The sequence below is a fragment of the Cyrtonyx montezumae genome, unplaced genomic scaffold, assembly GCF_038088225.1.
Source record: "Cyrtonyx montezumae isolate F1298 unplaced genomic scaffold, pur_monq_1.0 scaffold_10, whole genome shotgun sequence".
Classification (NCBI taxonomy): Eukaryota; Metazoa; Chordata; class Aves; order Galliformes; family Odontophoridae; genus Cyrtonyx; species Cyrtonyx montezumae.
The window spans coordinates 51,799,917-51,813,714 of record NW_027071826.1 but is presented as its reverse complement, the minus strand read 5'-3'; the positions used below and the strand labels follow the sequence as shown (position 1 = coordinate 51,813,714).

Sequence of the window (13,798 nt, the reverse complement as noted above, 5' to 3'; positions counted from 1 at the left end):
AAGCTAGGTAGGAAAAATATGAGGTGGTGCCCTATAGAACATTGAGTCCATCCACCCAACCCCACTCCAGCGCTTCCCATATTTTTCTAACCTATCTTCTTTTAGCTAAGGTAATTAGAAGGGGATTTTTTATGTATCAGTTTGAATTCCTCAGGAAAATCATACTGTGAGCAATTTCAGATTCAACACTGCAGAGATCCAAAGATACTGAAGGAGTTCTCTGGAATTCTATACACACACTTATCTTCATCATGCCTTCTTAATGCTTTCAGTCATTTGTTTCTTGATCTATTTTATGCGGTCAGATGCAGTTTAGTGCTTGCTGCAAAATGGTGTGTACAGTTAGCAATACTGAATTGCAGTAAAAAGTAAAGTCGAGTGTTCCTCCTTTTCTCACCAGTGGCACTTCATTGGGAGCATTTTGCAAAACAGATCCTAATCAGTGATTTCACAAATGAGCAGCGTTCAAGATCTCTTTGATAATTGATTTTTTTTTCCTTTGTTTATCAGTCTTTGAAAAACGGTGAAGCATCCGCCAGAAGCGATGTACAGAAACTTTTGGAACTGGGCCAAAAGCAAAGGTAAGAATATACTTTCTCTCTTTCACTTGGTAGACTGAAAGCAGCTATATTAGAAAAAATCATCCTTCATTTTGCCCTAAATTATAAGCACTCATGTACCCTGCAGTCTACTGACCTAACAGTAACAGTAAAATAAAGGCAAGGAAATGCTATCTTGTGAAAACCTTTTGAAATACAGCAGACATATGAGCTGATATTGGACATCGGTTGGGCTAAGATATCTTTAGAGAAAAAGGATTTTGAATTTCTCCCAAATATTTAAATATGAAACTTCCTATTCCTTAGTACTGTCATCATTTGGCACACTGACCTACTTTTTTTTTTTTTACTGGAGTTCTGACTAGTAAATTATGACACTAATACAACTTCAATCACAAGTAAACCTAACATAGGAATCATTTTATCTAAAACAATGACATGTAGTGAATGCATTTATATCTCATATTTTTCTCTGGAAACAAAGGGTTAGTAATCTAGAGTGCATACTCCATTGCTGCAAATGCATGACTTAAATGCCTCCATCTTCCTATTGCTGATACTGTATTCAGTTGAAGCACACGTGAAAATGCAAGATGGCTTATGACAAGAGCCTTCGCTTCTTCAGTACAAAACAAGTTTGAGCCATAATAAAATACCGTAGATCTTCACAATTTTACTTCCATGGAGAAGGGTCAGATTGATCAGTCTTTCAGGTATTCCTTAGTAATCTGTTAAATGGTGAAATAATTGGTTCAGCTAATGCAGTATCTAAACAATTACATGTTACATGGCTATGCTGAAAGTATCATAGCTATTCTTGCTATTCTCTGTCCTTCATGTGTTATCCAGGTTTTGCAGTGGTAAATTGCAAATGTTGCAAGTTGCACAACTTAATCAATTAGTATTACTATTTTATATAAAACCATTATTCAGTATTAAAAGTATATTCAGTAAATAGATTTTTCCCAGAGTCGCAGGTAGGAAAATCAAGCCTGCTATAGGAAAACTTGCATTTCTTAGTTGTATAATAAAATGTAATTTCCTGGTATTTTGCTTACATCTCCCTTTGAAGTCTCTCAAGGTCTACCCAAAAGCAAATGTGGACTTGTAAGAGTATTGTCCACTAAGTATTCTGCACCACAGTAACTCCCGAAGTCCAACCCTGGGTCGATATCATATGCAGTGTGCTACCAAGCAGCCTTCACCCTCCTGCAGAAAATAAAAGGCTTTCATTGTAGACTCCAATTAATGCCTTTCTGTTGTGGTCCCTTGACAAGCTCTCATTTACAGGCTCACTGTATTTACTTTGATAGCTATGGAAGCTCAGTATAAGAAGTTGCTGTTAACAGTATGAATCCCCCTCACAGAATTTAATGCTTTATTTGCCACCAGATTCAGGTGTTATTCCTGTTCAACAAGTGAAGAGCGATGAACTTAATACTTAAATCTTTGTTGTTTGATCAACAATCCAAAATCTGTCACAACTTGTTTGGACAAATGTGAGCTGTGTTTGGTCTGTGAGCACCACTTTGATTATGCTCTGCAGTGATGGGTAATGAAGTGAAGTTTGGAGTGCTACAATCTCAGCTTGTGTAAATTAATGTAGCCCTTCTGGTTTCACGTTTGATTCTTTTGATTGCTTTGGTGTAAATTCTCCAGTATTTCTCATGAGGCAAGTAAAATTTGGTCACTTAGTACAATGTCTCAAGATTAATTAGTTCTTTGCACTGTTGGTGTTTTGGAATGGTTATGCTTGTGTATACAATAATGGAGCTGGTATGTGCTGATGCAGCATTGGTTTTGTGCTGCTCGGTCTCTATTTCAGATCTGTTTATACCAGCATTCTCCAAACTGCAAATATAGCAGAGCTATGAAATAAATGAAAAGATGATTCAGCAGCTCACAAATTCTGCTCTTGTACAAGCTCTGTGCCTTCCACTCCAGACTGATGTTCATTGGGTTAAATTACCATTTCAGTGTAAAGTTGGTTCTGTGCTGTTCCTCATTCGTGAAAGTTAATTGATGCAAGCAACAGCCCTGAAGGTGCTCTGCAAATGTTATGAAATTTGTCAGTCCTGTACTTTGCAGCAGTCCCAAAATGTGTCACCTGTGAGTAAAAGAGATGACCAGAGGATCTTAGCCTGCTGCAGTCATCTTGGAGAAACTCTGATTGCATCAGTAGTGCAAAAGTATCTTGAATCCACTATTGCCCAATCTAAAGCATTACCTCTTCTTCTTTTTGTTGGGTTGTATGCCAGCATCTTCTATTGACTTTCCTGTTGTTTCTTTCTAGAATTAGTTGTTCTTGATAATAGTGTATCTCCATATCAGCCTGTTTTTTGGAAGCCCACTTTGCTTGCTTTTACTGTACCAATCCCTGTTTCTAGAGACTATACAATGGCAGATGTTTTGTGCAGCAGGCCATTTGGTAAATGGAAAGTGTATCTAATTTCCATCACAGACAAATTTTTTGTCTTGGACTGGCACCATCGTTCATGAGGTCATTTTAATTTTATTAGCAAGACACTTAGTAAATATAGCACATCTGTCACTCTTCTCTTGAAACTAAAGAATGTTTTTTTCTAATGGACACTTAGGATGAAGTTTGTTTTGTTTTTTCATTGTCTAGGGAAGAAATGAAATCTCTTCAGGAGACCTTTCAAAAGCAGCTTAATGAGGCAGCTGAGAAAGCAGAAAAGCAGCAGGCTACTGTGAGTGAGTCTCTGTCTGTCTTCTATTTTTTTTGTTTTCCTTCTTTTTTTTTTTAATCCTCCTTCCCTGAACTTTTTTGCACGGTCTCAAATGTCTTTACATATCAAAGCCTTAGATTTCAAATGTGTTAGTAATCTGTAAGGATCAGATGAAAGGAGGTGGATAAAGTTGGTATGTTCCAGAAAATGAAGATGTTTGTCCTCATTAGTTCCTGTGGGATTTAGGTGTGTGCATCCAGCATCTTGGAAGTTTGGGCTCAAGTACTTATGCCAATGAAGTTACCTTTATGGACCTCTTGTCTCATCTGTACCAGAGTATGTCATCATACTGCCATTGACTTTTTTAAAATTGATATTAATTTTCAGCAAGAAAATAAATAAGAGGAAGTTAAGTCTTGGCAACAGTAGATCTCGTTATCTCTATGGGAAGGTATAAATTCAAGGCACAAACAGCCAATTTTTGTTAGTGAAGGAAAAAAAAACCACCATTCTTTGTTTAATCCTTAGATATAAATATGAGAATGGCTCAGAGTTGTTCAGTGGTATTCTTATAATGCGAATACTGCGAGCATAAATAGACTAGATAATTTTTGGAAATTAATTTAAACCTCAGGTGTCCTGGTTTTTTTTTTACAAGCTTTGTAGATATATCAACTTTTAGTTTTTTATTGTGTAATTGATGGTTTATTTAGTGGTATTTTGGTAGTTTTCAGACTCACAATACAAGGATGTAAGAACTATAATTTAGTGAATATTCAGAAACGCCTTAATGCCAAAACAAACCAAAATCATAGCTCCCAAGCCACCTACCAGCTCCAAAGGAAGGGATATGCCTGAAGGACAAATAAGAGTGAGGAGACTGCCCTATGAGCTTTGTGGCTTTTTGTCCTTTGTGTGGCTTTCTGTCCTTCGTGAATAAGAGATGAGTTCATTATTTTAATTATTACTTTAGCAGTTAGGAACTAAAGACATTCCCACTGAAGTTATGGTTGTGCTCACAATGTGCATACTGAGAAATGAGATATTTGGTCCAATCGGTGGACTGAATTGGCCCAAGGTAGGTAGTCATGGCACCTAAACTATGTGCTAGGCACTTAAAGTAGTGTACTACACTACACTGATGTTCCCCCACAACATAATTACTGGATTGTCAGTGCTTGCAGGCTTGTCTAGCAAATAAAAGCCCTCATCCAAAGTTGTCTTCGTCTTTTTTCCAGATGCACTGACATGTTCTCATTAGCTGTATTGGCACACCAAATTCTAACCCTACAAATTAAATGTGATAAACGTATTGTGTTATTTAATTTCTACATTACTTTTTGATACTCAAGATGATCTCAGCTGTGGGTTAAATAAATATTAGCTGAGGTGAACAGATTATTGGTCCTATTCTTTGCCATACAACAGTTTTTTTTAGCTTGAGGAACGGTGCTTTGCATAAATTCAGCCCCCACTAGAGTATTTTGGGAGTGCACAAATCCATTACAGAAAATCGAACGAGAAGCAAACAACAAACCCCCTTGAGTTTATAGTTGAACTTAAAGTGGTGGGTTGTCATCTGGTTAGATAGAAAAATGGAATTCTTGAACTATATTCTAAGGCTTGCCTATAATATGATACTGAACTAGCCACTGATTTTAAGGGAAGTTGTGCTGGATCCTTAATTTGTGACATTTATTTCTTAATGCCTGAGGACAAAATACACGTATTCACCAACAATGAGACTGAATGAATATTCTGAAAGTGCTTTGGGGTCCTCGGATGAAAGGTGTGATAGAAACAGGAATTATTAGTGTCTCTCTGGGTTACTTTACACCTGATTTGTCATTCCTGTATTTTGTAAATCAATATGAATTTTGAAAGTTCTAGATTCTTTGACGAGCCTAGCTTGAATGTAGTCCTAATTTAGCTAATTGAGTCTTGTTTCTAATCAAGCTTAAGCACACTTGATCCTACAGAATTTGGTGAAGTAAATATTGATTTCTTTCCTGAGTTGCATAAGTACAGAATTGTGTTCCTCAACACCACTAAGGAGTGGTTGCAAATCCTTTTTCTGCCCTTCGATAATACCATGCTTACAGATGTTAATTGTTTGCATACATTCAACAGGCAACACAGGTGTAATGGTAACATCCCTGTTGTGTAACTGCAAAAGGGTCATTAAGAGTTTACAAGAATCACATCAGTGAAATTACATGAACCTGGAAAATATTCAAGGTCTCTGACCAAACTATAAGGAAAAAAAGGAGATGCCATAGCAGAAACTACAAGATGATCTAAATTTTGTGTGATACGTGGCAAGACTTTTCGCTATCAGTTGTGTAAATGATTAATCACTAAAAATTACAGAGGACAGCATAAACTTCATCAAAATTATTGTGCACATTTAACCAATTTTTTTTAAGAACTCTTCAATGTTAGGGAAGCCAAGGGCATTAGGACAGCTAAGAAGTTTCTCTTCAGAGGATTTACTGAGTTAGTGGTAGGGCTCAACGAACAACAAAATGATGATGAGACCAAAGGAAAACTACTGTGGTAAGAATGGTTTGAATTTTTGGCTAGCCATGTGTTGCAAAGTTCAAGGTCAAGTAGTCTTTCAGAAGGCTTTGCAATGTGAGGATCTTCCCTAGTCTACCAGCCAGATCACAGTAGAACTATGGTTTATTTGTCTATCAGAAAACATTTTCAAAATAAAGTTTGTTAGGAGTGCTCTACTGGATTTAGCCATACAACACATATATATAAAATGTGGGAATATAGGATGATCAGAAATCACCTCCTGTCCTCTTAAGCAATCAGTGAAGGTTGATAGAGCTTTTTAGTACTAAATACCAAAGTAGTAGTTTATAATAGGTTGTTCTGTAGTGAATACGTTCGTTAAAAAAAGTCAAATCATAGCTTTATTTATATGTGAAAAGGAGCTGCTACTTAAAGCTCTTTCCCCTTAGTTTCAATCACAGTATATAAAACCAGCTGGATTGCTCTGGAGTAAAGAATAAAAATGAGAAATTAGCACAGAAACAGGAAGGGGATGGGAAAATAAAAGGGAAGGTAGGGTAGGTAGACTAAGATTAGACTGCCTTTTTCATTTTGTTCCTGCTGCTATTTTATACCACATTAACAGTTTTTAGAAAGGCACAGTGATGGAATTGTTTGACAGTATAATTACTGTATGATATGTCAGAGAAAATATGTCTGTGTAAAATCCTTCTCCCTAGTTGCATAGTGCTTACTATGAAAACTTAGAATTAACTTGTTGTGCGTGACTTGTTAAAAACTAAGCAAAAATGATATGGTTAATTGGATATCATTAGGTCATTCTTAGTAATAAAACACAAATAGAGCACATAGGATTAAATTCTGGGATATCTCTCACCAGACCAGAAACTTGAGAGATCACCACTAATTCATTAAAAGATAGGATGTCTATTTCACTCCAAAATGTTTTGTTTACTAACAGTTCTCATGACAAAGTCATCAATGTCTCTGTGACAGAAATGTTTTTTCATTAAGTTACAACTTAATGATTTAAAAGGTGAGTTCATCTAACAAATCCTAGCAGGCATAGGCTTTGCTTTCAGAAATATTGAACAGGCTGTAGATTATTCTCTCATTTTCTCAGAAGGTGGAATATTTCTTATGTTTATTGCTTAACTTACTCTTTTGGCTTTCAGAATTAATTTCTACTCAATAACTTGAAAATTAGACCACGAAAATGAATATTGAGTGTGCTAGGGCTAATGGATTATTACAGTGATCTTAGAGGTATGTCACTGAAGGTATTTCAGTCCCATCTTAATCATTCCTATGTTACTCCTGAGCAATGTGAAAGGTGTCAGGAGGTAAGCAAATAAGTGTACAGCTGAGCTTTGACTGTGCAGTAGTGACTTCATGTTGGTATTCCTCCGTCCTTCCTCTGTGGTGAATAACTAACTATTGTCTGTCTCTTAGAATTAGATCACAGCCATCTGTTCGAGCATTCTGTATTTCAATGGGGGAAAATTGAATTTGAACATTTCAAGGTGACATTCTGCTGTTGAGTAAAGGCTACTGGGTGGATGCTGTTGTCTTTAATAAATCTAATGAGGTCTGAAGCACACAAAGCTCTGAGTATCTTGAACGTCTGTCTCCAGGAGACAGGAGCAGTGTCCTTGCTTAATATTGTAGAGTTCAGTCTTAGAACACCAATATATTTTCATTATGTGTTTTAGTAATTCCAGCTAGATAGTAATTAAAGAAAGACAACATTTGGAAAGAGGTGAATGTCAAATAAGAACGATGAGTAGAAAGTGGAAAAGGTGGAGGTTTCAATAGTGAAATTTTTCAGTTTATGTGCCTTTGTTAGAGGAGAACTCAAAAAGCCCATTCATGTATATTACACTATTGGGATTTGGAGGCTGAAGGTAGGATTTGCACACTGTTGTTATCTGAAACAGCGTTGTACTCCATTATTATTCTGTGCTGTTGGGACTGGCTAAAATCATCATGCAAGTTGCTGGTTAAATTAACCATCTAACTAAAATATCTATCTCTGCCACAAGCTGATATTTACAAGTGATATAAAGAGAGCACATAGTTGATCAAATCAGTACCATATCCTCATCAAGATTTCATATGTATCCCAATTTAGAACTGTATGTGTTAAGGGAGCATTAACATTCTCTTGAGAGAATTGGGATGAAGATTTATTGTTATGCAAAAGTTTTACATTTGTAATACAGTATCTGTAGGCTCACTTCGGCTATTTGTGAATGGGATTTCTAGGAAAGTACTGAGCATATTCATCTCATAGAGCATGATGTTTGGTGGTATCTATGCATAGTTGGTCTTTACCTTCAGCAAATCATTATACAAAACTTGAGAAACATTTCAAAACAAGTTCTGTTACGTGTGTCCGTCTGTGGTAGTCTTGTATACCCCACACCAGCTTTTCTTTCTTAGGTGATAACAGCATTCTCTGGCTTCTCTTTTGATATTAAGAGTGATGTCAAGCCCATTAATGGTTTCTAAATAACTGACATCTACCTACTTGAATGTAGGTGTGATTCTAAGAACAGCATGACATATCCTGCAGATTCACTGTCAGTTTTTATCTCTGTGCCATTCCAATCATTATACTCTGTGTCAGTATGTTTACCATCTCTTTTTTGCTCATTGGTTTCCTTCCAGAGATCTTGTTTTTCTTACAAGTCTGCTACCAAGTCAGGTGAACTGTGGTTTCCCACATGTATGGATAGAATTTGCATCAAAGGTGGACACATGGGGTATTGTGTATACAGGAGTGAGAATTCTGTGAGTTGAAGGAGGATCCTTATGGGTCTTGAAGTGGAAGGGATGTGTTCATTCAGTTCTAGCTGTTATAACTAAAACCTTTGTCCAATTAAGTCAGTAGGAAAGCTCAATCCAGAACAAACTTAAATATGTAAAAAAATATATTTTAAACTGCTTGATTAACTAAAATTGAGAATTCTAGCTTCTACATTTCAGTTACTCAGTATTTTCATTCAACTTGCAGATTAACTTCTTGAAGACAGAAATGGAAAGGAAGAGCAGAATGATCCGGGACCTCCAAAATGAGGTAAGAGGAGTACTGAAGTGCATCAGTATCTCTTGTGACAGTGGTGATAACAAATGCTGTTGTAGTAGAGCATGTGAGTCTGCCTCACCTCACATCATCTGCAATCAGTGGAATTGTAGAGTTGGAGTATGTATCCCTTCCTATGCCTCATAGTTTATGCTTATATACTAGTTAATTTCTGTAGGTTGTTACCTAATAACAAACATCTTTGCAATGTGTACTATTGAATTTACTATCAAATTCCTTCATCATTACTCTTTAACTTGATTTTTTTTTTTAATAGCTTTTCTCAATCTTTTCTTCTCATGTTTTTCTGAGTGGTTTCCTATGATGGTCTTAGCTTTAGGGATTCATTCAGGGCTGTGGGAATTTCTGATACGCTGTTTTGAACAGATTCCAGGTATGTTTGTTTTTTCTTTGGTTGTCTGATAGTTCCTTTCAGAATTAATAATAAGGCAAATGGTAAACATATAGTACTCTTTCATGAAATTAAGTTCTGTATTCGGGATTTATGTGGGTTTTCCTCATTTGAGTCACTAGTACCCTTCCTTATACTTCACTAGCAGTTGTGAATTGAGTCTGCCATGTATCACTTCCAAACTCAGCCCAAGAAAACCCATGGGAAGGGGAAACAAAAAGAGAGAAGCAGCTGTGTAGCTTTTTTTCATTGTTGGGCACTAAATGCAGCTTCAGCCTGACTGGGATCTCCTGGTACTACACTATGAGAAGATCATGATTTTTCTTAAATAGCTTGTAAAATGTGTGGAGAATAGATAACGTGCTCAGGGAAGGTATATAAGTTGACATTGAGATCATAAATGCTTGAGGAGTATTTTTGTGGCTACATCTCTTATATCCTGCTACATTGTGATTCTCTCTGTTTTCAGCGAAGTGCTTTGGCCACAGTAGAGACGATAAATAAATATTTTGTGAGTCACTGAGTGAGCAGTTTCTGGATCTCTGCATAAATGTTATTTGGGACATCTGTGTGGCTGGTACTTTTCAAGAAGCAAAAAGAAATAACACTGAAAATTGAACTTGGAAGTAAAGTAATGATTAAACTGAAAGTGTTAATTTAGATGGGAAGAGGAATACACCAGGCAAACCAAACAAATATCCGGTTTTCTAAAGCCTTCAGTGGTGATGCCTCTTTGTGTCCTCCATAAATAAGTATGATTTGACCAGTATAAAGATGTTCCCAGTCTAGGTGCTCTATATGAAACTACAGAATTGCCTAGCACTTTATACAGAAGTTTCTAATTAGATATGGGAGTAGAAGGAGTAGGTTTTTTAGGAGAATAGTAGCAAAGACAGAATCAAGAAATTGAGGGGGACCTCTAGAGATCATTGAGTCCATCATAATTATCTGCTTTTTGTGTGTGTTTATTATAATCAAATTACCTGAAATATTTTCATGTTTGTGTTGTCATCCTGTAAGATGTCCCAAGAGAGGTAAGAACAGGTTTTAGGCACTCTTTATTTTGCATATATTTTAAGAGGAAGTACAGAGCAGTGCTTGTGATGAAAGAAGAAATACGGCCCTGGGGCAGCCTGGAAATCCAAAGTCCCAGCATTCTTATTGTTTAGTCTGCTTAATTTGGCTTGGGAGAAATTTGACTGGAGAGAATTGCATCGTCCTTCTGTACTTCATCTACTTTGTGGGAATGGAGCTGTTCCTACTAAGTAGCTAATCCCTAAACATCTGTTAAGTTTTCCTGAAATTTCAGTAGTTGTTATCGGTTTTTCTGGTATTTTGATGATGAAGTTAACAAAAAGAATGGAGTGATTTTGACAGTACATAGTTTACTTATGCCCTGCTTCCAGTCACTGAGTACACTTTTAGTAAATCTTGTTTGTAAGAGTGGATATGACGTATGTATAGTAGATAGTGTTTCTATGTAATTCTGAAAGTTCTGTCTTCATACAAATGGATAGAGGCGTCGTGTAAATGGAATTCCTTCCACAGCTACTGTCGACCTTCTTTCAAATACTGCATTTGCCCTCTATTTGTATTGACAAATATTGAATCCAGCAATCTCAGACTCTCTTGCGAATGTTAAAATAATTTCCCATTTAGTTCTGTTCTTTCAGCACGTGCCCTGCTGCCATTCAACTTGGCAATTCACAGATAGGAATAGGCAGCAGCTTTCCAACTGAATGTTGCAGCTGTGGTGTAGCAGGACAATGTACAGAAAAGGCAATTTTCAGGCTATTCAAGGCTTTAACAGCAAAAATTGTCAACGAAAGCAACAAAAATCATCCCTGTGGAGGGACAAGTGTTGTATACAGTGCATAGTGACTGTGTCTACGAATTCCTCTGTTAGAGGTCACTATGTGCTTCTTCCTGTACCAGAAACAATCTATATGACTTGCAGCAGATGTGCACATGCATTTAATTTCCTTGAGATAAATGAGTTAGGAGTTATTTTTCCCAAAAACTAGTAAATTGTATAATTAGCTATATGAGTGAGGTAGTATTATTTGGCTCTGTCACATGGATTTCCTCATGTTTGACTTCTGTGAAATATTTATGTATTTTAAAATGATCTTATTATACATTTTTATTACATGGTTTTAGATAAGATACAACTACGCTTTCTTGTATATCTGTGTGCAAGTTCTTTTATTATATCTTTGAGTATGCTCGTATTAAAGAATGATCTCTTTATGTATACTGTTTACAACAATTCCATGTATTAAGTTGGCACAGTGGTTTACGTCAGGCAGTATATTTCTTGGCTGTTAAAGCTGCGACAGGACTTTAAAAAATATGAATTACATGGAAGACAAAGTAGTACAGTCAATATGAAGTAAACCCTGAGTTGAAAATGAATTTGGCTGTGGCTGCCAGTAACATGTGTTCTTTCTGCTGAGAAGCACAGTTTCAAATAACTACCTTGTAAACAATAGTTTTTGCTCTATTTATGTATAAATTGTGGTTATAGCTTTAGTGTCAAGTAAATCATCCTAAAGCAGAATTTTCTTTAATCTTTGTGCTAATAAAAGGTAAAGTCAAGCTAGTTTGAAGTCCCACCTAATCTATTGGGAATTTCATGCCCTAAAGGGTGAAATCAATTAAATTGCTTTGAAATGTGGTGGAGGAAAAAAAAACAGAACTGCTGTAGTAAAGCAGAAATAAAATTCTGAGGCTTTGAGTCTGTATCCTGACACTGTTCTGTGAAGGTGAACATTGTAGTTCTTCTCTCTTTGTCCTCTGTAGATAAACTTTTACCTTGGGAATTTTCTAAATATAAAAGTCTATTCCATGCAGATGGAAGGTGGGCCTTGTTTCCTTTTTGGAAGGTTGCACTGGTTCTACAGTTTAGAAGAAAACATTCACAAGAATCAGGGGCAGCAGCAGCATTGTCAAGGAGAACATAAATAAAGTGGAGGTGGCTCTTAGATCAGTATCTGAGTGAGGTGTATTTGTAGTGATATAATGTAGTAGCTGCATCTACGAAGAATGTTAAGGCCAAGCTTTGGTTTTTAAAAGTTCTGTTTCCTGATCTTGTAGACTCAGAAGTATAGGCTGCAGTTTTTCAGTTGCTGGTGAAGGATAATCAGAGTTTTAACATCACTTAGGGAGTTATAATGGGTCTGCTAACCATGGACCTCTCATTCCCAGGGGCAGCCATATTTTCTATTTCATCCTTTAGGTCTATGTTCAGGATGAAAGTAATATGATTCACAACCATAAACTTCAAGCAAGTGCAGGAGGCATTCAAATATAAATATTTAGGCAATGTCTGTATTTCATCAATATGGAGATGAAAAATGAGATGTGTACCTATTAGGGCTCTGTTTTCATCCTGTGCTTAGTCACAATGTCTTGGCTGCCTGCTTGGAAATCATCCCTTGTTTTTGTCTTTTAAATTAGCTGTAGCATTGAAAGTCATAGCACTGTTCTTTTTCTAACCTTGCTGAAGTCCTTCTGATATCCTTACTCAGTTTTCCAAGCGCTCCTATTTCTTATTTCTTTTATCCTCCTTCATTTACTCCAAAATTTCAGAATGTTTGAATTCTTCATTTTTGTTGTACTTGTCTGGCATCAAGACTGTGTAGTTACACCTTTATCCCTGAAGCTTTGTCTTTTTCAATTGTCATTTCTGGCAAAATATCATCTGCAGAGAAGAAAGTCATTTCCCATCTGCGCCTTAATTTCTTTTTGTAGGAAATTGGCATTGGTTATTAGAGCTCCTGGTTACTGATAGTGCATAACTTGGTAGTGTTTAAGGCAAGATGACATTGTTTAGGCCCTTAGGATTGGGGAGATACTGGGTTTGTCTGGTATTCCATTTCATCTCACTGTTCAGCACATATGGCCAATATATTTAACATGAAGGAATTAGCAGAATTATTTCACTTACTTCAGAAAGGCAGCAAAACATGAAGTATTACAGAGTATCTTGATTAGCACAGTTTAAATCAGCTCTCAACTATGTCTGTTGCAGCTTCACCAGGCAATGGGGGCAGCACTGAATCCTAGTTAAAATCTTTGGCTCTTGAACTTGTGAAGAGAATTTTGCAGATCCTGGTGTTATTCAGATCACTGCTTTCCTGCACTGCATATCTCAAAGGCAGGGCAGCTCGCAGCCGAGCTCCAGAGAACTTTAAGCACAGGTGAAGTTGTATAGTCAGAGTAAAACTTTCCCTAAAGCTAGTAAATTTTGCAGAGCAGGAAAAGGAATGTTCTGATCTAATTTAGTTATGTTATGCAGACAAGTGGAAAAGTTGTCTTGTAGTGCAGTGATGTTAAAGTTGCTTAGTGGGAAGATGACTGAAAAGGGAATTATAACGCTCTATGTCATTTAAATAAAAAAATATATATTAAAATTTTCAAGTCCCATTTTTATACCAGACTATTTTTTGTCTGTGAAAACACCATGCAGTGCTGAAGAGCATAAGAATCAACTGTATATGTAGCATTAAAATATACTGGAGTTACTTAT

The 13,798-nt window shown here is 36.5% G+C and overlaps 1 protein-coding gene across 1 annotated transcript in view; it reads left to right on the top strand.

Moving 5' to 3' along the window:
• LOC136060949 (leucine zipper protein 2-like) overlaps positions 1–13,798 on the top strand; it is a 109,959-nt gene that overhangs the window by 52,092 nt on the left and 44,069 nt on the right. Inside the window, exons 3-5 of the mRNA XM_065755753.1 lie at positions 511–581; positions 3,190–3,271; positions 8,787–8,849. Coding sequence (XP_065611825.1) covers positions 511–581; positions 3,190–3,271; positions 8,787–8,849 — 216 coding nt within the window. The remainder of the gene's footprint in view (positions 1–510; positions 582–3,189; positions 3,272–8,786; positions 8,850–13,798) is intronic.